The sequence below is a fragment of the Pundamilia nyererei genome, unplaced genomic scaffold (genome assembly GCF_000239375.1).
Source record: "Pundamilia nyererei isolate P.nyererei 1_Seehausen unplaced genomic scaffold, PunNye1.0 scaffold00027, whole genome shotgun sequence".
Lineage (NCBI taxonomy): Eukaryota > Metazoa > Chordata > Actinopteri > Cichliformes > Cichlidae > Pundamilia > Pundamilia nyererei.
Genome location: NW_005187428.1, coordinates 4090517 through 4111416, shown reverse-complemented (window position 1 = coordinate 4111416; position 20900 = coordinate 4090517). Strand labels below are relative to the sequence as shown.

General features: G+C 40.5%; 1 protein-coding gene across 1 annotated transcript in view; it reads right to left on the bottom strand.

Moving 5' to 3' along the window:
* Positions 1 to 20900, bottom strand: part of kcnq1.2 (potassium voltage-gated channel, KQT-like subfamily, member 1.2) — a 173094-nt gene that overhangs the window by 126559 nt on the left and 25635 nt on the right. Inside the window, exons 8-14 of the mRNA XM_005728192.1 lie at positions 20255 to 20365; positions 19845 to 19940; positions 18591 to 18713; positions 16726 to 16891; positions 13334 to 13360; positions 11728 to 11781; positions 11032 to 11149 (exon numbers count right to left, since the gene is read on the bottom strand). Coding sequence (XP_005728249.1) covers positions 11032 to 11149; positions 11728 to 11781; positions 13334 to 13360; positions 16726 to 16891; positions 18591 to 18713; positions 19845 to 19940; positions 20255 to 20365 — 695 coding nt within the window. The remainder of the gene's footprint in view (positions 1 to 11031; positions 11150 to 11727; positions 11782 to 13333; positions 13361 to 16725; positions 16892 to 18590; positions 18714 to 19844; positions 19941 to 20254; positions 20366 to 20900) is intronic.

Sequence of the window (20900 nt, the reverse complement as noted above, 5' to 3'; positions counted from 1 at the left end):
CTTTAACACTAGCCTACCTGAGTATTGTTGCTGACCGTGGGATGAGATGATACAGCACCTCTGGGATGAGATGGAATAGTAGAATCACATCGTGGATGTGCAGCAACTGTGTGACTCTGTCATGTCAACAAGGACCAAAAGCTCTAAGGAATGTGGCATGAAGAATTAAGGCAGAAGGGGGTCCAACCTGGGAATAGCAGTGTGTACATAATAATGTGGCCAGAAATATTTCACTCTAAAGGGAAGTATTATTAATCCAATTACACCCAAACCCTCCAACCTTATATTCAGTGGATGTATCCTTGACATGATGTCAGGACACATCCACATTCAACCTCTGGTTCAAACAGAGTGAGTCTTATTCAAACAGGTGGGACAGGCACTCGCCCAGAGTGGGAGTGAATACCCTCTCAAACACATCGGGACATGTGGACACATGAACCATATTACAAGTTCCCCGGCGGCCAAAAGCTAGGCCAGAATGTTGCGGCTCCCCTTTGGTCAGCCCCTTTTCTCTCTAGCAGGTAAACGCCCTGGTCCACCATCTACCCCTGCTTGTGCGTGTAAGAGGGGAGAAACCGCAGCGCCCCACAGACGAGCGCCATCAATGGGCCCTCTATTCATCCGCAGGTTCGGAACAGTGGCCTCTCTGATGGAGCTCCAGCACCTGGCTGCCGATGGACACAACATCAGAGGCAGGGTGGTAGCAGCATCGGTCGTCAGACTCACCACACCTGAATAAACCCCCACCCCCTTCCTCGAGCCCACATCAAATAGCAGGACTGGTCTATTTGAAAACCTGAGAGTAGGAGAGCTGAGCAAAAGAAAAAAAAAAAAAAAAAAAAAACAGTAGCCAAAGAGCTTCGCAAGGCAACGGGACTGGCTGTACAAACAGGTCACTCAGGTGCTGCTGCAGATTACTGTTTTTATTAACGAGAGCAAAGAAGAAACTGAGCCCTGTACTGAGGAAGGGGTGGTGGTGGTAGTGGCGGTGGGAGGCGTAAGGGACAAGAGCACAGAGCGAAACACACACGCAGAAGACGAGAGATCGTATTTATACAGGTGCTTCTAATGCGAGCGGAGAGGGAGGCGCGCCTCGAGCACACAGCCAAGCATCTGCACAGAGTCCTCCAAGTAGGGACTGGGTTGGGCCTTACTTTGATTTCACTACAGTTAAAGTGGAAGCTGTCAGGATTAGTGCAAAGATTGCTGTGAAGTGTGCCGGGCAAACTAAACACACATTCGCACACCAAGTATGAGGACCTGCTTTGCAACTAAGATATATGGAACAAAACACACAAAGAAAAACAACATTAATGCAGTGTAGTTGTGGCATATTAATACAACTAACGCAGTAGGTTAGTTACTCCTGGTTACTATAAAGTAACGCCCCCCAACCCCCCACCCCTCTCTATGTCTAATCTACAGCGTGAAATTAAAAGTAAAGTGGAGGTAAAACAAATAACCCCCTATTTCTGCCACACATTTTCTTTTTTTGTTCTTAGGTTTTATACTTTTGGTCTTTGCTGGGAAGTTTTTCCAAGTAATTTTACAGACTGTTTCGCTATTTTTACCATACCAGCTGTGCGGTGCCATTAATCACATGATTTAATTACAGTGTTTTGACATCTTTATTAAAATTATTATTGGCTTGGGGTTTTTTTCTGTTTTGGTCCATAATGTGATTTTTTTTCTTCTTCTTCTTCTTCATAAAGTAACCTTGTTTGGGAATAATTAAAAAATAAATGCACCGTTCCAAACCATCTGGAGTTTATCTTCAGTTTGTTAATGGCTGTGCTCAAGTGGGAAAAAAATATCCCCAAGCTACCTTATCTTGACTTCCATTATTAGGCATCCTAATAATTCAATTTTAGGTAATTATGTTGGTTTCATTAGTTTATAATGTATATTCAGCCTGAACGTTAGCATGCATTACAGCACATTAGCACAAACATCATTAACTAGAACCAAACGGTCAAACGACATTCTGGATGGAAACAATTAAATTATGAGGGCAGCTAACAAAAACACAAATTGTCATTACCTTTGTCCTCACGGGTGTGTAATTGTTAACAGCGCTCTGCTCTAATGAAAACAAACATTTTTCTTTCTTTTTTCTCAATATTTTCTTGTCCCTAAACAAAAGGATCGGCAGCCGTGACGTCACGGAGCTGCTCGGTGAATCAGGCTGTGAAAACAGAAATTTCCTGAGGTCATTTTCCTTTTCCATGATCTGCTTTTTTTTCCCCTTCTTCTTTGGGAATTGTGTCTTTGCAGTGGAAATGAAGAGAAACTGATGGTATAATTAAGGAGTGCCGGGCAGAGCGTTTAAACGTGGCCCTGAGGCAGATGAGACCTGCAAACACAAGCATCTCCACTGACTGTTTTTCCCCCACACAGTTTTATGGTCACCAGAAATAAGTGAGAATGTTGCATTTTTGAAAACATTTTGGGCAGTAATCAATAAAATAATTCTCATATAAGAGATAGGAAACATCCACACACTTTCTCTTTTGTTTTGGTTTTGCACATTAATTTATTTTTACAAAAAATCTGATCGTTTCAATGAAGTCTGGCTGCAGCTTCAAATGCTATTAACTGTAGCCTGAACCCCGCACCACACCGGGATACCTCCAAAAACAGCACTGCGTGATTTGCTTGGTTCAGTCCACCTCTGTCTGCGCTCCAGATTGCAGATTTCATTAACGCTAATGGGGTCGAAAGTGGCACGCATATCTTTTAAAGCCACTTCATACGGACCTGGAAATAATCTGGATGTCACAGTTAGACATTGTGCTGATGAGCGAATCTTGTTTTTTTTGTTTAAAATTATGTCTGGATGGGTTATTTATGCAGTACTTGCCTGCTGACTCGCTGGATTTTCCCAACCTGCGGTAAGAGGCCATAAAGAGGGCCATTCGCTTAGTTGTTGATGGTCCCCTCACCATAAAACCGTCCTAGAATCACCAACACCACTGAGGGGGAGTAAACATTCATCCCTAATAAGAGCAGCATGAGGTGCCTTCATTAATGCAGGATGGCTAGTGTAAAGCCAAACTAAATACACTCTTTAATTTAAAAAAAAAAAAAGTCCCTGAAAGTTCTCTTTATTGCTCTGTGTGTGACCTGCACATCATAAAACAAGGCCCTCAGATTCTCCTTTTGGCCTTGGAGGGAGAATTTGCTCATTTTTTGGCACTAGAGCAAAAGCAGACTTATCATTTCATTCACTATGTGAAAGCATTAAAACGGTCCATGATCTCAATATGGTTCTTTCTCCTTGTTTGACTCAGGTTTGCCAACTTTTGTAATTGTGTTACATGCTTTTGGCATGTAACAAGAGCCTTCAGGTTCTGCATAGTGCTCTCCTGCTACCAAAATTAATCCCATGCTAAAAAAAGAGGAAGCCTCAAAGCTACTTCTAATAAAAAAAGAAGTTGCATCTATCCAAAGTGGAGCTTTGTTTTTGTATTCTGCTTTTCTGCTTTTTCTCAGCTATCAGATTTTCACCATGCAATATTGAAAAGTATTGAATGAAAGAGTAAGGGTATATAGAAGCATTTGTAGCAAAGAAATATGTGAACAATTGCTCTGTGTTTACTTCATAAATGACTCGTAACATCTTAGTGTAATGCCGTGCAGAAGAAAGAACTAGGACCTTTTTTTTGCTGCCTTAACCACGATTCCAAAAAACTTGGGACACTGTTTAAATTGTAAATAAAATCAGAATGAAATGATTTGCAAATCTCCTCAAACCATATTTTATTCATGACAGAACACCGTAAACACAGCACCTTGAGCATCTTGAGGGTGACAAAAGCCTGAAAAACAACACCTTGAGGAACATTTTGGCACTGATTATGTTAACTGGCAGCAGGTCAGTAAAATCTTCATCTTAAAGAGGCAGATTTTTTGAGAAGTAAAATTGGACAGAGGTTGCCCAATCTGCAAAGACCATGTCTACAAATTCTGGAACAACTCCAGAAAAATGTTCTTCAACATAATATTGGAAAGGCTCTGAATACCTTGTTATCTACAACACATATTATCATCAAAAGATTCAGTCAGTCTGCAAAAATCTCTGTGTGCAAAGGAAAAGGCCGAAAATCAGCACTGGATGAGCTTTGGGCCCTCGGGCAGCACTGCATTAAAAACAGGCGTGATACTGTCATGGAAATCACTGCTTGGACTCTTCTTGAAATTACTGTATGTGAACACAGTTGACTATGCCATCTGCAAATACAGTCTGAAACTCTATCATGCAAAGAAGCCATATGGTAGCATGATTCAGGAACGCTGTCATCTAAAGCTCATTAAAAATCGACTGAGGCAAAGTGAAAAAATGGATCAAATTTAAATTTGAAATTCTTTTTGGAAAACATGAACACTGCATATTCTGAGCTAAAGAGGAGAAGGATCATCTAACTTGTTTTGATGCATGCTAAATCATCCAGAAAGTGGATAGTCTTCATCTGGACGTTGCATTTTTAATGTGTTTTCAGCTGAAATGCTATTTTTCCTGTTGCACTACAGGAAAGATGCTGAAGGTCAGTCAGTGTAGAGTCAGTAGAGACTGCATTGGAGTCAGTGTAACGTTTCTCTGGTGCATCCAGTAAGCTGGAAGTTTATCCACAAGTTGCGTGACTCCGTTTACCAAAAGCAGACACGGCATGCACGCGGATAATTAGAATCTGTGAAAAAAAAATTTGACAAAAGAGTTATGAACACTGCAGCAATTACACCACAAGACACCCAGCTAAAACCATGCCTGTAAAAAGGAAGCCAATTTAAACTTCTATTGTTCTCTAATGCCGGTATAGCTGCAGCATTTATGGTGCAACGTTTTTTGGCTCACTGAGTAGAATTAAAGCATTTCTAATCGTCCAAGTGAGTAAATGCTGTGTGGAGGTCAGCATCCATATAATAAGCCAGAGTCTGTAATAAGATTAAATACTGAATATGCTTCCATACAGCTCTGTTATCCAGAGGATATGAATCAGTGTGTGGCTGCTTTACTGCTCCAAGACTATTTTCTGTCTTTTGTAGGCTCTAGAAACTGGCAAAGAGTCAAGAAGCCGGGCACAATTAGTTCTTTTCTTTCTCATTTTTTTCCCTATCTAGTCATAAAGCAGCAGTACTCAGGCAGTACTTTTCTTGTAGCAGGGCAGGAGGCTGATCTTACCTCGTCATTTGTCTGCGTGCGTGTGTGTGTTTCGCGCATGTGCCCAAAGCAGGGCTCTCGCCTAGTCTAATTTGTCATTATAATACTTGGCAGAAAGGCCACAAAATTTTAAGAGGATTTACTGGGTATTTTAACATTAGATTCACTGTTGAATCTTACATAAGGTCCCATAAAACTACCTGGCCTACACATGTTTTGAAGCAAACAGTTGAGGAGAATGGTGAAGGGGGGAGGGGGGGGGGAGTGACATTACTCAGTGTTTAAAAAGACAGACAGCAATGCATTGGAGATTTTTCCCCTCTTGACTGAGTACTATATGTTGGAAATCATGCCGTCAGTATCAGAGTACAGTAGACAAGACTGGGATACTGAGGCCACGCGGACAAAAAGTCAATTTGTTCGGAGAGCTGCACAAAAGACGCTGGTTCCTAAGGAGCGAGAGGCCCCTACTTGAAGAGAGCAGGCCGTGATGCATGTGCATCTGTGCCTTCAAACCCTCCTGTGGTGCTGCAGTGGCATTGTTTCTCTCGTCTTAGTTTGTGAGAGAGGAACTAATTAAGATCTGCCTGCAGGTGGCCCATGCTGACTTTTACAGGTCTGAAAGGAGTAGGAGGCCACACCCGGAAGGGAAAAGGGGTGACAGCCTCAGGTCACAAGACGACACAGATTCTAGATCTGGCACTGCAACTAGGGGAGTTATTGGGTACACGGAGAGGCTGGAAAGAGTCAAGGAGAACAGAAAGAAACAAGTAAATTAGAGCAGAAACCAGGGGGAGAGAGGACACAATCACTGCAATCAGCTAAACAAGGCCTTCCTCTGTTTAGGGGCTAAGAAGTGTACTTGGAAACATTTACTCATTCTCCAAGAGGGTAAATGTCAATCTGGTGCAGGGTTGGGTTTAGGATCAGCAGCCCTGCTGGGGTTTGTTATGATTTCATTAAACAGCCAACCACTAAATCTCACAAATTTACAAAATCAGAGTGCGCGACAGTACGTGAGTACACACACAGCACATCACATCAAAACCACTAAGCCACTAGGTTCTCACATGCGTGTACACAATCCACGGAAACAAGTGTTTGCTTGAATCGTACCAAAACCAAGTCTCATTTGCAGGAGGATAGGTAAACAAAGAGCAAAGGACATGTTTTTAAAAAAAAGGAAGAGTGATGACTGTGAAACAAGTGCATTTAATGTCTGCGTTTCTTCACTTTGTGTTCCTTTTAACAAAAAAAACAAAACAACTTATTTCATGCAACCTATAAAAGAATCACAGTGAGACGCTTTGAAACAAACAGGGCAAACAGCAGTGACGTAACAACAGTGAGCTTGTGCATGTCTGGGGTTCAGAGGAACAAAGACATGATTGCGTGCGGACGCTGCCCCGCACCACTTCCTCTTCAGAAGCCCAGAGACATCACAGCCAGCTGTATTGATGTCTCTCTCTCTCTCTCTCACATGTGAATAAACATACATGCATGCACATTTTGGGGGTAGTCTGCTTTAGTGAAGCCAAACAAACAGTGGAATGTTCCAGCCGCTGCTGTCGCTGAAGAATTAAAGCGATAGAGATACCAGAAATGTAGAATGAATGAACAAGTGGCAACCGTCACTACAGAAAGAGTCAAACTCACATTACAGCTGGAAGCTGTGGAAGGAAGTCCAAAACATTTCAGAATATAAAGTAACAGAAAACTGATATAGCGTGGGCGCACGCAATTCGCCCAGGGCAGAAAGGGTGGATCTAGTAGCTGCAGAAATCCAGATAAGGATGGCAAATGACAGTGCTGTCCTTGGTGGCGTGACACCAGGGGCAAAACAAACCCGCTGCTATGGGAGTGCCCAGCGAGGCCCAAATATGAGCTTGGCTGTTACAGCTGAAAGTTATGGGCACAGCAGAGATGGATACAAATGAAAACAAATTACTGTCCGTCTCTGGAGCTCACTCTCACACGCTCAAAGGGTCTCACACCCACACGCAAACTGTCACGCACAAACACACGTAAGGCAAAAAAAAAAAAGAGCATGTGGAAGATAAACAGACGCAGATAAACATAGCTGTCACTAAGGAAGTCCAGATTTTTATCAGACTCATTTAAGTATTTCCCAAGTGCAGTTAAATAGAGAAAGAAGTTTTTAACAAAGCTTTTACAAACATACTAGTTTGGCTATTGGGATGCTTAATTTAGTTTCTGTGTGCAAAGTAAATTCAACTATTTCTGAAAAACATCCAGAATAACTTTCGCATTGAACTACTGGAGGTGGTTCATCACCAGGAGCGACGTATGTTTTGAGTTGTCGTGGTGGTGTTGGAAAACAAAGCGATGACTCAGACTGAGTTTTGCTGCTTGAGGTTTTCTTATAAAGTCTTCACACAACCTTCTGTCCTCATTATTCCTTCTACCTTGTTGAGATTCCTAGTTCCAGACATACTGAAGTGTCCCCATGGCTTAATATTCCCAGCACTGTTTCACTGTGGGGATGGAGTTCTTGTGGTTGTAGGCCTTTCCTTTCTTTCTCCAAACATAAGCAGCGTCTCTGTGGCCAAAGAGCTCTAGTTTTGTGTCATCTGATCAAAGGATGCACTTCCAGTCCAGGTTGTCCTCAGCATACTTCAGTGTGGCTTAAAGGTGTCTGTGCTTCTTGAGTTTTTCTTGGTCTCAGTCCATTCCTGTGCAGGATTCTAGCGATTAACTTCTTTGAGACTCCAATTTCTGACTTAGATAAGTCACTAGCAGTTGTTCCAGAGTCTTTAGACACATTTCTCACTAGATTTCTTTACAATCTTTGAAATATTTTGCTTGCTGCCTCTGCCAGGCTGTGTTGCTCTCTTTGAATTTCACTTGGAAACAACGTGATAACTTTATATATCTACCTCCTCCTTTGTCAGCAATTCTTTTTCTCAAGTCTAACGAGATTTGTTTTGTTTTCAGCATGATGCTTTCTCAAGTGACAGCTTAAACCCTCATTCACGTTTTTCTACTGTGTGTAAATTGGAAGAAAACCCTCAGTTTTAACTTGATTTTACAAGTTTTGAGCATTACAAAGTTAAAACACATCATCAAGTACCTTTAAAATGTTTTGACACAAACTTGAAATTTTATAGTGAGGCTAATAATGTTGTAGTATACCATAATGTTCCCTATGTGTTACAATAGATAATTGCAAAAAAACAGGAAAGATTAAGTTCATGTAAGTTATAAATAAAGTTTCTTTGCATATTCGTTTTTGTTTTTTAAACATACACCTGAACACTTCTGTAAAAGCTCTTTGGATTCAGAGTGCGTCATTTTAACAGTTAATTAATATGGTATCTGTAGTTAGCACTCAGCCTGTCACTATACATGGGCACACCTGTCTTGTTTCCACTGATCATATAATAATGGTGTCAATCTATTCTACACTAGACAACAGCAATGAACAATCAACACAGCATGTACTAACAAGATGAGCTCCTTTCTGTTCCAAGAGTTCCAGATACTTTTATCATAAAAATATATGTTTTACGTTATCACATTTTTACAGGAGTGGCAAACACATCAAATGATAAATAGGGGTTTAGTTCGTTTTGGAGACTTTACTTGCAAAATCTTACATTTTCCACAGCGTCCCTCTGACCAGCAGATAAGATCAGGGGAGCATGGAGGGATGACGAGGTTAAGAAAAGAAAAACAAAGAAAAGAAAGAGATGAAGAAAAACAGCAGGAGAGTCAGTGGAATTCAAGTGCTTTATGGAGGAACAATCCTGGACCAATGCCACAAACAAGCAAGGGAAAAGCCTGCAAGAGAAACAGTGGAAGCATTCTTGTGCAACTTGCTATTGAAATTGGTTTTGTTAAAGTTCAATTAAGAACCAGAATTGGCTTCAACTGTGGGTGAAGAGGATTTTATTACGTCTCAGATATGCTGAACTCGAATTAGAACTTGATGGATATTGTTGTATGGTTTCCATCTACAGAAGTGCACAAAGCTTTTAGGTTTCCAGAGAGCAGAGAAAGAGAACAAAAAAAGCAGGCAAACCAGATATGGCAGTGAGTGATGGATGTGTTTCGCAGAGCCATAGCAGACTGAAGAACGCCTATTCAGAACTTATTCCGGTTTCTTCCAGAATATCAATAACACCACTAACCCATCACCATCTCAACCAATTTGAACACTTAACAGCAGATTCTGGATGACAACACTCTCCACCAACACCTTCAAACTACAAATCAGAGACTTGGAAAATCACTGCCAACAGTCAGTGAAGCTGTTCTTGTGACACATGGTTGTCCAACACCTTACTTAGAGCATTTTCACATCTGAGGTATTTAGTTCATTAGATGGAACTTCATTTTCCAACCATGATGTGGTTTGTTTGTGCAGATGTAAAAAGGGCAACAGCACTTGTGTAAGGAGCAAAGCAACCTCGCCAACACCCTTTTGAGGCGGTCCGGTTCCAAATGAACTCCAGAGTTCCTTTATGTTGAGATTGGGATTTCGTTTCAACCCAACTACCAGGTGTACAGTGAAAATCTGAGCCAATCGCCTTCCTGTAGCCAGGAGTAAATTCTCTACATTTTCCACTTGATGCAGAACACAGCACCTTCTTCCTGTACTTACTTTAGTTGGCCAAAACACCCAGTGAAAGTTCTTGCATGGTGAGATTGTCACATTTTGGTTCACTTGGTGTTTTCTCTGTGAAAAGAAACCAAACAGCAGGAGGACGCTACAACTCGACAACTCAAATCATCAACTGATTTGGACCACAGTTAATAAACTGTAGGTGTGAAAACGCCCTAAGACACTTGAAGCTGGGGGGGTTTTCACTCCAAGGACAAAACCATACAAGTGCCTCAGTGCAGTACAATTAAAATTACTACATGTTTACAGTACACAAGCTCTTAATTCTGCATTAAAAAATGCTGGCGATCACTTTGAGAAATGCACACTTTGGCCTGTCTACATATTTAACCTCCTGAGACCCGAACTCTTCCACAGCATGCATTTTCAATTTCTCTTTGATATTTGGGCTGATTGGGACCTGATGAATGTAAAAACAGAATTATCAGATTTCTTTTTTTTAACCTATTTTTTGTTTCTAAGAAAAATGAGAGCCACATATGAGGATATTCGTTTAAATTTTCAATAGAACAGTAGCAGTATAATGTCCTAGTAAGCGGATATCAGGCCCTTGTAGAGCAAAATTGAGTATTTTGGTCTAAATAACCCAAAATGTGATATCCACATATGTGGACGCCTGGTCCTAGGAGGTTAAAGTAGGAATCAACCTTTTTACCGCCCATAATCTTTTAAGCCTCCAGCCTCCAGAGTTTAGTCTTTAGGGACTCTGTATTACTTCTCAATGCAGCAGGTAAACACCAATCTGGAGGTAATGATGCTTCACTTATTTAAGACTTATTTAGAACACACCCTACTGATATATCTGTGCAAAACCTTCCCGCTTTTGAACACTTGGACACACATTGGACCAGCAAACAACATCAGTGAATTCTCTTCTGCTGAGGGCATGTGACGACAAGCCGGCTGCTCCATAACGTGTTATGTAATCAGCTGAGAAGGATCTCTTTGACATTTCTCACAAGACTAAAGGGATAATCCCCTTTACACCACTACGTACCTGATATGGCCGTTGAGTCTCTTTAACCCTCAAGGGAGTTGGGAAAAAACAAATACATTTAGAAAGCAGCTAGAGGGGCTCTCTGTTTTGACAAAAGGCCTTTCAGCTGAATGACCAGTAGGAAAATCAGTATAATATAGATCAGTGAATAAAGGTCAGAGCTGGGTGATGGATGAGAAGAAAATGGGGCCTTAAGAAAAGAAGGAGGCGAAGCTCTCTGGGACTTACTGAGTTTTGTCAGTTACCACAGGCAGTGGAATATCCTCGCTCATGTCGTCTAGCTCATCGGTTAAGCTGTTGGCTCGGGAGATATCGATGGACGTGCTGTTATTAGGACTCCTCTTCACTGCAACGACAGAAATATAACATTTCAATTCAATTTAATTCATTTCAGTTTTATTTCTATAGTACAAAATCCAACAAAATACGACTCAAGATGCTTTATATCCGTAAAAATAGAGAGAAAAGAATCAGACAACCACCTATGAGCAAGCACATGGTGTCAGTGGGAAGGAAAAACTCCCTTTTAACAGGAAGAAACCTCCAGCAAAACCAGGCTCAGGGAGGGGCGGAGCCATCTGCCATGACCGGGTAGGGGTTAGGGGAGTGTGATAGGACAGCAACTACATTTCCAGATACAATTGTATACACAGTTAACTAATACAAAAGGGATGTTTTTAAATGGGTCGAGTGAAAAGGTGTTTTTTTTTTTTAAGGTTTTAAAGTTGTGAGTGGCTGTAGAGTGTGAAGATGTCTGTGAGTTCTGGTATGCGTCACACAGTCACACAGTAATAAAAGTACCTCGTGGGTTGATCGGAAAATGTGTGATGTAAGATTTCATTACAATATGAGACGCGCAGCATTGTGAGATGATTTAAGGCAGAGATACGAAGGGGTGAGAAAACTGAAAAAACTGAAAGGTACCTGGAGAGCCAGGACAGCTCAGAGTGAAAGATGACCAAGAATGTTGAGGAGGGCCTGAAGCCATGAAAATTAATTAAACCAGAAGGGGAAGGGAGAAAAACAGAAGAAAGGGGGTAAAAATGAGACTTGAGAATATAAGAAATAAACACACTCATCATGCATTTAATGGCATTTCAAGAGCATACTTGCTACAGTACAGCAAAGGCGTTGCAGTTCTGAATGAACTTTAGAAAAGGATGCAAAAACACTTTTTGTGAGAGTGTACAGCATTAATACAGGTTCAATAAATCAATCAAACATGTTGCAATTTGTTTGAAATAATTGTCACAGACCAGCTAGTAGGAAAAGAAAATGTATCAGAGAAACAACATAACGAGAAGCTGAAATTGCAGTACTCTGTTTCAGCAGTCTAGCCAGCTGGCCGCTGGTGCAGGCAAAAACAACAGCACAGAACATCATGTGTAGCAGGGTCTTGACCTGCAGTCAGGCTGTCAGCAGAGTTTGACGTGCCTCTCCTCCAAACCACCGAGCCTCTATTGTGATAAAGAATGGAGAGGCAAATCTTCGTCCAAGAACAGAATGACCATTCCAATTCAAGCAAAAGGCATTCAACCTCTCTTGTGTTCCATCATCGAGTTTGTTTGACATTGTCCAACGTGGAAGCAGAGATAGCCAGAGAGAGGGAGTGGAGAGAAGTGAGAGGAATAGATTCTACCCAGAGCCACTTTTAACAGCAACTTCACATCACTGAAGAAGACATTAACGGGCTTATTGGCCATGAAAACAAGACAGGGGTTTATTCACAATCTGGTTAATCTGCTCCGTCATTCTGAATGTTTTCGGTGAAGGCCGTGGTCCACAGGAAAAGGAGAAAGGGAGAGCGGAGTGCAGAAACTAGATTGCAATAGAAACAGGGTGAAAAGTGCAGCCGATCCATAGAGAGATTCTCACAGACGGGGACTCGGGTGGGGCCAGACAGATAAGTGGAGCGATAAGCTGGACACTGACTAAATCAAACAATGACCAGTTTAGTTCTAACCACTAGAGCTCCACAATGGTAGCTTATCAACTCCACAACCCCGCTCCCTCCCTGCCGCTTTTCAGCGTCCCAGTCTGGGTCCCCACGGTCCCCAAGGCCCCTGTCCAGCCCCGTTCCTCGCCCATGATGTTGGCAGGGCACCCAGTAAAGAAAACAGGCGGGTCAACACGGGCCCAGTCTCTCTGCTTGGCTCTGGTTTGGTCTAGCTGAGCACAAAGGCTCAGCCAGCCAGCAAGTCTAATTAAAATACTGTCTGGGCCACATTACATAGACAGGCTAGCTAATGATTAACACAGGCGAGTGGAAGAAAAAGCACTATTTAGCCGGTGAAAGGTGCTACTGGTTACAGTGCAGTGATATTTATTGCATGTGCTCAGTTTTTTTTGGTTGGTTTCTAAAGAAATAATGAACATAGTGTGACTTTTTTTTTTTAATTCAGCACTGTAATGTAAAAGATTACACAATGGAAACTTCAGATATGGTGGCATCAACCACTGAACCAGCTTGCTTAAAGCACTTTGTAGACATTATGACATATGAGATGAAATGATCTGGTGGTATACTCACCTGATTGCCTGAGCATCCTGGTGATTCCTATAAAAAACAACAAGAAAATGCACAATCTGACCATGTTTTCAACTATTTTTCACACCTTCATCTTTTCCTTTCATGAAAAATGAGTAACTTGTGTTAAAAGTAAGCCAGATACAGCTGCAAATGTGCATTATTACTAGAAGGCAATGTTACCCTGTAAATTTAGTTCCCGCTGCTAAGCATTTCACTTGTGGGAAGAGATACCCCCATAGCGGCAACAGCAATAAACCATCAAAGTGAAATTGACCAACTTTCCAGAAAGCATGAGTATAAATTTATAATTTAAGTTCTTCAGTGCTGTAAATGTTAATGCGTGTATACACAGTTCTTTCAACACTGTTTTCACTTAGGATCATCAAGACGCCTCAGTGATTGGTGACATTTCTTAGCAACAACTACTGAATGACTGCGGGTAAATTATTTTTAAGAAATCCAGCCCGGTGCCAAGTTGAAAGAGTGTCGGTTAAAACAATAAAACAGCCCTGGTTTAGACAGTTGACATTGCAGATGTCTGTTTTATGGGTGGATCTGAAGCAGAGATCATACAGTGCCGTGCTGCTTAAACTCAGACGTTATAATTAGTGACAGCAGGCTGCAGACTTCGGCTTCTTTCAATGGTTTTATGTCATCCATAACTTGTTCCAATTCCGTTTTCCACTCCATAGTCTTGCAGTCTTTCATGTGTATCTATGTAGTATTATTTATTGTTTACACAGAGTATGCAAAACATTTAAATGCTTACTGGCCTGTAAATCTGCTTGGCTATGTGTAAATATGTGGATGGATGCTAAACAGAATTTCTTAAATAACTTGTTTAATATCAACTTTGATTTGGTTGCTTTTAATCCCCACAAACGTGCAGCCATATGTTTTCCTTCATTATCTGAGATCCACCTAATTAAGCAGACAACTACGTATGTTTTCCTCTGTGCAGTTTGTTCTTCTAGCAATGGTCTCGCCTTTATGTCAAGTTTATGTCACTCCAGCTCCTTTTAAGATTCCGTGCTTTGACAGGAAAAACTCATAAAGTGCATTTATTAACCTGGCGTCTGGGTCAGTTCATTTAGTGGGGTTGGCTTTTAACACAGGAAGCTAAACCACTTCTCTCTTTAACTAATTATCAATCATAAACTGTGTCTGTAGACCTGCATTTAAAGTAGATGTCTCTATTGATATGAACTGAGCTGCAATGAACTGGGTGCTGCCAGGCCAGATTTTTCACTATGTGAATAATGAATAATAATGGCTTTGGTATGACCAAGGAATTACTAAAATGCAACTGGCATTACAACAAATTCCCACTTGTAACTTGCTGACAAGCTGGCGTTTTAAAGATTTTTCCATTTAAGCCCACTGTGCATTTCTGTGGCCAGCGTGGGGGACAAGTGAAGCAGTAAAGAGCTTGTAAGCATGACCTCTAATCACCACTGAAGCTGTAATGGCTTCCATATGGCTTACACCTGGCAGCCATCTTGGCTCTAAAGGGATCAGGATAGAGCCCCTGTTTACTATGTGAAAAAAAGGAACTAGTGCTGCTCAGATAAACCTCCTTCTATAATGATTGTAGCACATATACAGGTATCTATATATTCACGCATCTACTCTATCTCCTCCTTGACGGTTAGGCAAATCTAAATGAAACTTTACACAAAAACTGTTACATATTCAGTGATTGTTAGCATCTAGATGTTTTGTTTGGGGGTTTTTGGGTTTTGTTTTTTTTTAAAGATTTACAATAAATCCAAACTGTTTCGAGCTTCTTCCCTGCGAATGCAATGTTACGTTTTCCATTTGAGTTTGTTTCACGGCACGCTAAACGTACGTTGCATAAATTCAAAATTTGTATTGGCGATAGAATTTTGTTCAAGTCACCACAACATAAAGATTTTTTTTTTTTAAAGCACAACAGGCCTGGCATAAACCACCCACATGTTAGGTCGCTAACTAGCTAACGGTCACAGTTTATCAGAATCAGAATAATTTAATAATCCCTGATGAAATTTTGAAATTTGGTTTATGAACGGAGAGCACCAAGTTGTTATCTTTTGGAAGCAAGAGGCTCTAGAAGACACAATATGATGATGATGATGATGATGACCACTACTTTTTAGCACTACCAATACAAAAGTTCACAATTATGAAGAGGCAGTCAGTCCTCATGATGTGCATTGCTTTTATGGCAACTCTACTAGCGTTAAGATAAACATAAACCTTAAGGCTAGTAGAGTCTTCCTGCATCATGTTCCTGCATCTTCATGAAAATGTTGGTCCAGGGTCAGAATTGAAATGGACCAATCACATTGTTGTGATATAATTTTGTGGCCAGCCAGTAAGTCTAATTTCTGGAAGAAATAGTAAACATTTTAAGTGTTTTATTTATTAATTTATACAATATAATAAATATATTATCAAGTTATGTTTGCTGTTGGTGAAATTTAGGTTACTCATATTAGTTTTCTTGTTTATAAAAGCATTAGATAACTTCTTGGCTGCCTGTTAATTAAATGTTATCTAAACGCTCAGACAACATCACTGGCTAGTTGTAATGCTGACCCTGAATTAACATCATTATGATAGCATAGGAGCAACAGCAACATGGCAATATCAGATTGCATTCATTTGCATGCAACATTTTATTTACAATATTTATTATCACAGCTATTCAAAATAAGCTGGACCATTCCAACAGTTAATAGCTCTAAACTACCATAAGTATCATAAATAATAACAGTCTTCATGGTGTTATTTTGGCCACTTGAAAGTCCTGAAATCACTTTGCAATTCTCAGCACGCATCATTTCATCAAAGAAAATTGCATTAAGGAGAGCTTTATTATTGTATTTATCCACATTATCAAATGTTCTCTACATGACTCAACTTTATTCCAAGTTGGCTGCGGAGCAAATATGGCTTCACAAGATCCATCCATCCATTCGCTACCGCTTATCCTTTTCAGGGTCGCGGGGGGTGCTGGAGCCAATCCCAGCTTCACAAGATATTAAGTGTAATTCTTCTAAACACCTTCTCAGAACAGCAGTCTGAGGTGTTAGGCTTAAAACAAAAATTCCCCTGTTAAGAGATCCAAAACTGAGACAGTCTGATCAAAGAGTAACCAAAACAAGGCGCTGAGTCTTCACGTGTTTTCTTGGCTAGCTCACAGATTTTAGACCGATTTCTTGGAAGAAAGGCATTTTACAGAGGTTAGCCATTTTTCTTAGAAAAACCTTGCTGCACAGAGTGAAGATCAAATTTAACACATCAAAAATTAGGGAGTGACAATAACCCGTGATGTCTATTTGAAATGAATTAAATTTGTCAGTGCACATTACAGTAACACAAGACACGTGGTCCTCTAAGTATATTACCTTCCACAGTTCCCCTTGGCTCTTCACGGAAAAACGAGACATCCTTCTTCTCCTCAGAGTCATCAATGTGATCATAGGTGATCTGGGGGATCGACACAGCTCTCTCTGAACCACCACCCATAGAACCATTTCCTCGGCACTTCGTTCTCCTCTTGTTCAACTTTTTCTGACGGACAGAAGAGAACAAGCAGGAAATGAGACAGGAACAATGGTAACTGCATTTCTAAAAAGTATTTAAAGAATTGCAACAGTTTTGACATGTGGTTCACGCTGTATGCTGAAATGCTTTTTTGACAATGGACCAAAATAATGCCACGGAAATAATGTCATCAACACAGCCTTATATTTAAGCCATTGTTGTTATGCATCATTGCCCTAATTAATTCCTTCTTGGGTACTGATTCTTGGGTACAAACGAGATAAGTGATACCTGTTTAATCACAGTTGAGTGAAGAGCTATATTTTATGTGAGTCAGTGAGTTTGTGAGAACCTAATTGGTGCCCAAGTCCATTCCACAGACCAACTGACCCACATCAACATTATTGACATGGCCTTTTATACAAACTAAATTATTTGGACTCAGTGCATCAGAATTTGGCATTTCCCAAGTAGCCAACAGTTGAATCCAAATGTTTGAAGCAGTCATTAGGAGAACGGGAAGCTTTGTTGGGTGTTGAAAGACTAAAGAGAAAAAAAAGACAAACCGTAAAGAGAATGTGCAGCTAACAGCAGGGTTGAGATATAGAAATCTAAAGTAACGGACACGGGAAGGAGAGTGAGAGGGGAAAAAACTGTTAGCAAGGAAGTGAAAAAACAACAACAAAAAACAGAAAGGTAAAAATTCTCAGAGAGAGGAGACAGGAAGAGCCGGGATGAAAAAGGAAAAGAGCAAAATAAAATGTGCTCAACAGGGAGACGGAGAAAAAAAAGCAGGGATCTCGAAAGAGAGAAAGGGGAGAGGGAGGAAAGACAGAGAAGAAAGTCACATGCTGCAACAGAAAAGAGCGGAAGAAGCCTTCATTCTCCCGAATGCATGTGGGTTCAATGCTACACAAAGATTTTTTTGTTGTTGTTCTACTAGACAAAGGTTTACTCCCACGAGAAAGGCGGTGGTGACATCATCTCAACTGACTGAGTCTTTGTCCAGGAGAGACAAAGGCCTCGAGTCATCCTGGTGGAGTCAGGCCTTTAAGGGGAAAAGGGGCTGTTGTGTGTGTGTCTGTGTGTATTTGTGTTTTGTGCGCATTGTGTCCTTACATGTGTGTGTTTGTTTGTGGGAACTTGGCCTCCCCTTTTATTCTGTACGGCTTTTGGAGCAATATAGCTAATATTGTTGCAGAAGGTGAACTACACAAGGAGACAATGGAGTGTGGGCCACACGTATGCAAATCAGGGTATCGCAGTCTAACGGCTTTTTCCAACTGCACTGTCAGCAAGTACAGTCCATATGCTGGCATTTTGAGTTCAAAGGGTTAAATTGTTATGTCAAAAAAAAAAAATCTAATTTTTGAGAAACACTAAAAATTCTTATCAGAATTCCAAAGTCAGACAACGCCACACGGGAATGATCAAACACACCGTCACGATATTTTCAGGGTGGGGTTCGCAGCCTGTTTTGTATAGATCAAAGTCAAGAGACACAATACGCAATTGATAAGAAAGAAAAGGATTCAGATGCGGGGGGAAAAGGTCAGGCTGGATTCAAAGCAGGACATCACAAGACTGGTACCTTTTCCCCCCACAAAGACATGCTTAGCGTTTAAAGGCTTGCCTTAAATGCCTTTTGAGAAAAGCAAATCAATCACAACGGAAAAATCTACATAACTATTCAACAGCTTTGGCTTCAGTAAAGGTAAGCGATTACCGAAAAGTTCCGTTTCCTTCTGTCAGATTCTGCGGCAGCAACGCCCTCTGGAGTCAGGACGTACATTTTCCACGTAGCTGCAGAGCCGTTTGGTTTCTCCGCTGCATAGCACCTCCACAGTGTCTAAGAAAGGCAATACAGGACAAACCACAGACGCGTTGGTCAGTGAAATATTACTGTAAAACTGAATTACATTTAAAACACCCCAGCCTGTGGATGGAAAACTCTCCATTATAGTTATGATGATATGGTCTGAAATTAATTTAAAGGTTATGCGAACACCTCAGCTATAAATCCTTCATTAGCTATACTTGCCTTATTCTATTCAGCAAAAATGTACACTTTTTTTTTTAAAGGTCACTTCAGTCACTATTTGTAACATGTTTAGTCTTTACTTTTTAGTGTTTGTAATGTTGGCCTCACTAAGTTTTATCCAAGGCCACCACTGGCCTGTTGTCCTGTGCAGTTTAAGAAATCTGGCTGTAGAGGCTCATGGAGATTCATCCCACAGCTGCCAGTTGGGCGGGTTCCACCCTGGACAGGCCAGCGGGCCTTTGCAGTGCTAGCAAAGGCCTCGACTGAAGCTAACTGGCATCTATTGTGAATAAGCTTTAACTGAACAATGTTACTTTCCTTTATGCTGTTTTTATTAATGGTATCAGGACTTAAATTTAAAGGAGTGTATATTTAATTTCATCTATTTATGCCAGGCACAGAGGACATTTGTCTTCCACTAAATTACTGTATCTGACCCAGTTTGTAATGATTTGATTATTAAAACTTGAGTATGTGTACTGATTATTTTATCATTCTTTAATCATATAAATTAATTTTTGCTTTATAGCATAAAACATATGATCATTTCAAAATTGCTTTTGGGGGCATTTATCCTTTTTCTTTTTACAACAGGAAAGGCGGGAAAGAGAACAAAGAAACAACATGGAGGAAACAACCCGATGTGGCATCAAACCCAGGCTCCTGCAATAACCTGTCAGCATACGTGTTGCCCAAGCAACTTAAAGAAAAGCTTGATTTATTAGAAGCGTAATCAAAACATTCTCAATTCAGTTTCAATTTTATTTGTATAGCATGACATCATAACAACAGTCGCCTTAAGACGCTTTATATCGTAAGATAAAGACCCTGCAAATATTTTGCACAAACACTGATACATTCAGTGCTTTCCAGTGTTTGTTTGTTTTTGTTTTTTACCAATGAAAAATGCATTTCTAACACTGGGAGTTCGGGATTTACCTGGATAAGGGCAACTGCAGCAGGGATCTGTCTATTGAAGTGTTTCTGCCTCTGCTTCTGTTGGACTTTCAGGGCAAAACCTGAACCCAGGATACCCTGATCAAAGAGAAATACATTTTACTTTTTTACTGTCCAGACTGCAAGAATATGAAAAAGTGAACTTTTACTGTAGAATTAAGGAAAGTATATACAAAATCTCCCAGAATAAATAATACATTTTTTATCATTAGGTTTGCTCAGTATATAGTCTTCAATGACACATCAAAGACAAGAGTGAATAAACTGAAAAAGAGCAAGTTTGATCCGAACATGTTGTAATAAGGTTTGGTATAAATGAAACATTAAAAAAATGATCTCCTTAAAGCTGAACTCGTGGATTTCATATGAATTAAACTGAAAACTTTATTTACAGCAGGTAGAGCGAAGAAGGAGATAGCGAAGACACTGAAGCAGGAGGCGATGGCCTTTCCTATCCAGGTTTGAGGAATTTTGTCTCCATAGCCGATTGTGGTGACGGTGACCTAAAGACAAAGAGTGGATGAGGTGCCTCTTATGATATATAAAGTGTACGTACACTTGCATATGATAGCTCTATTCTAAGAAAAAAATAAAAATAAAAATCACACAGTGATCAAAGCCCTTCACAGATGAGGCAAGAAACGAAGAGTGTAATAAATGATATCACATCTTATGCAGTGTAATTACAGTGTTTAGGGGTGTCAGGGTTAAAGAATAACTGTCAACACTTTTAATTCAATAGCTTTGGGGGGTTTTCTTTGTAGATTCGTACTGAATTCCTATTTCAACATTAAAGATCACACTCTTTTTTTTTTAATAAACTGCCAGTGTAATGAAAATGTCAGTCAATGAGGAGGCTTTACCCCTGCAGTCTATAAGGGGAATTAGACGATAAAGAAAAAGTTCATCAGCCGACCTGGATTTGCTCCACCACTGTCAGCGATGGCTGGGGCATTTGAGGCTCTTGCTCCTCAAAGGGAATAAGATTCCCAACCACTAATCCCCAGTGAGTGTAGGAATTTGCTAGGGTGAGGAGGA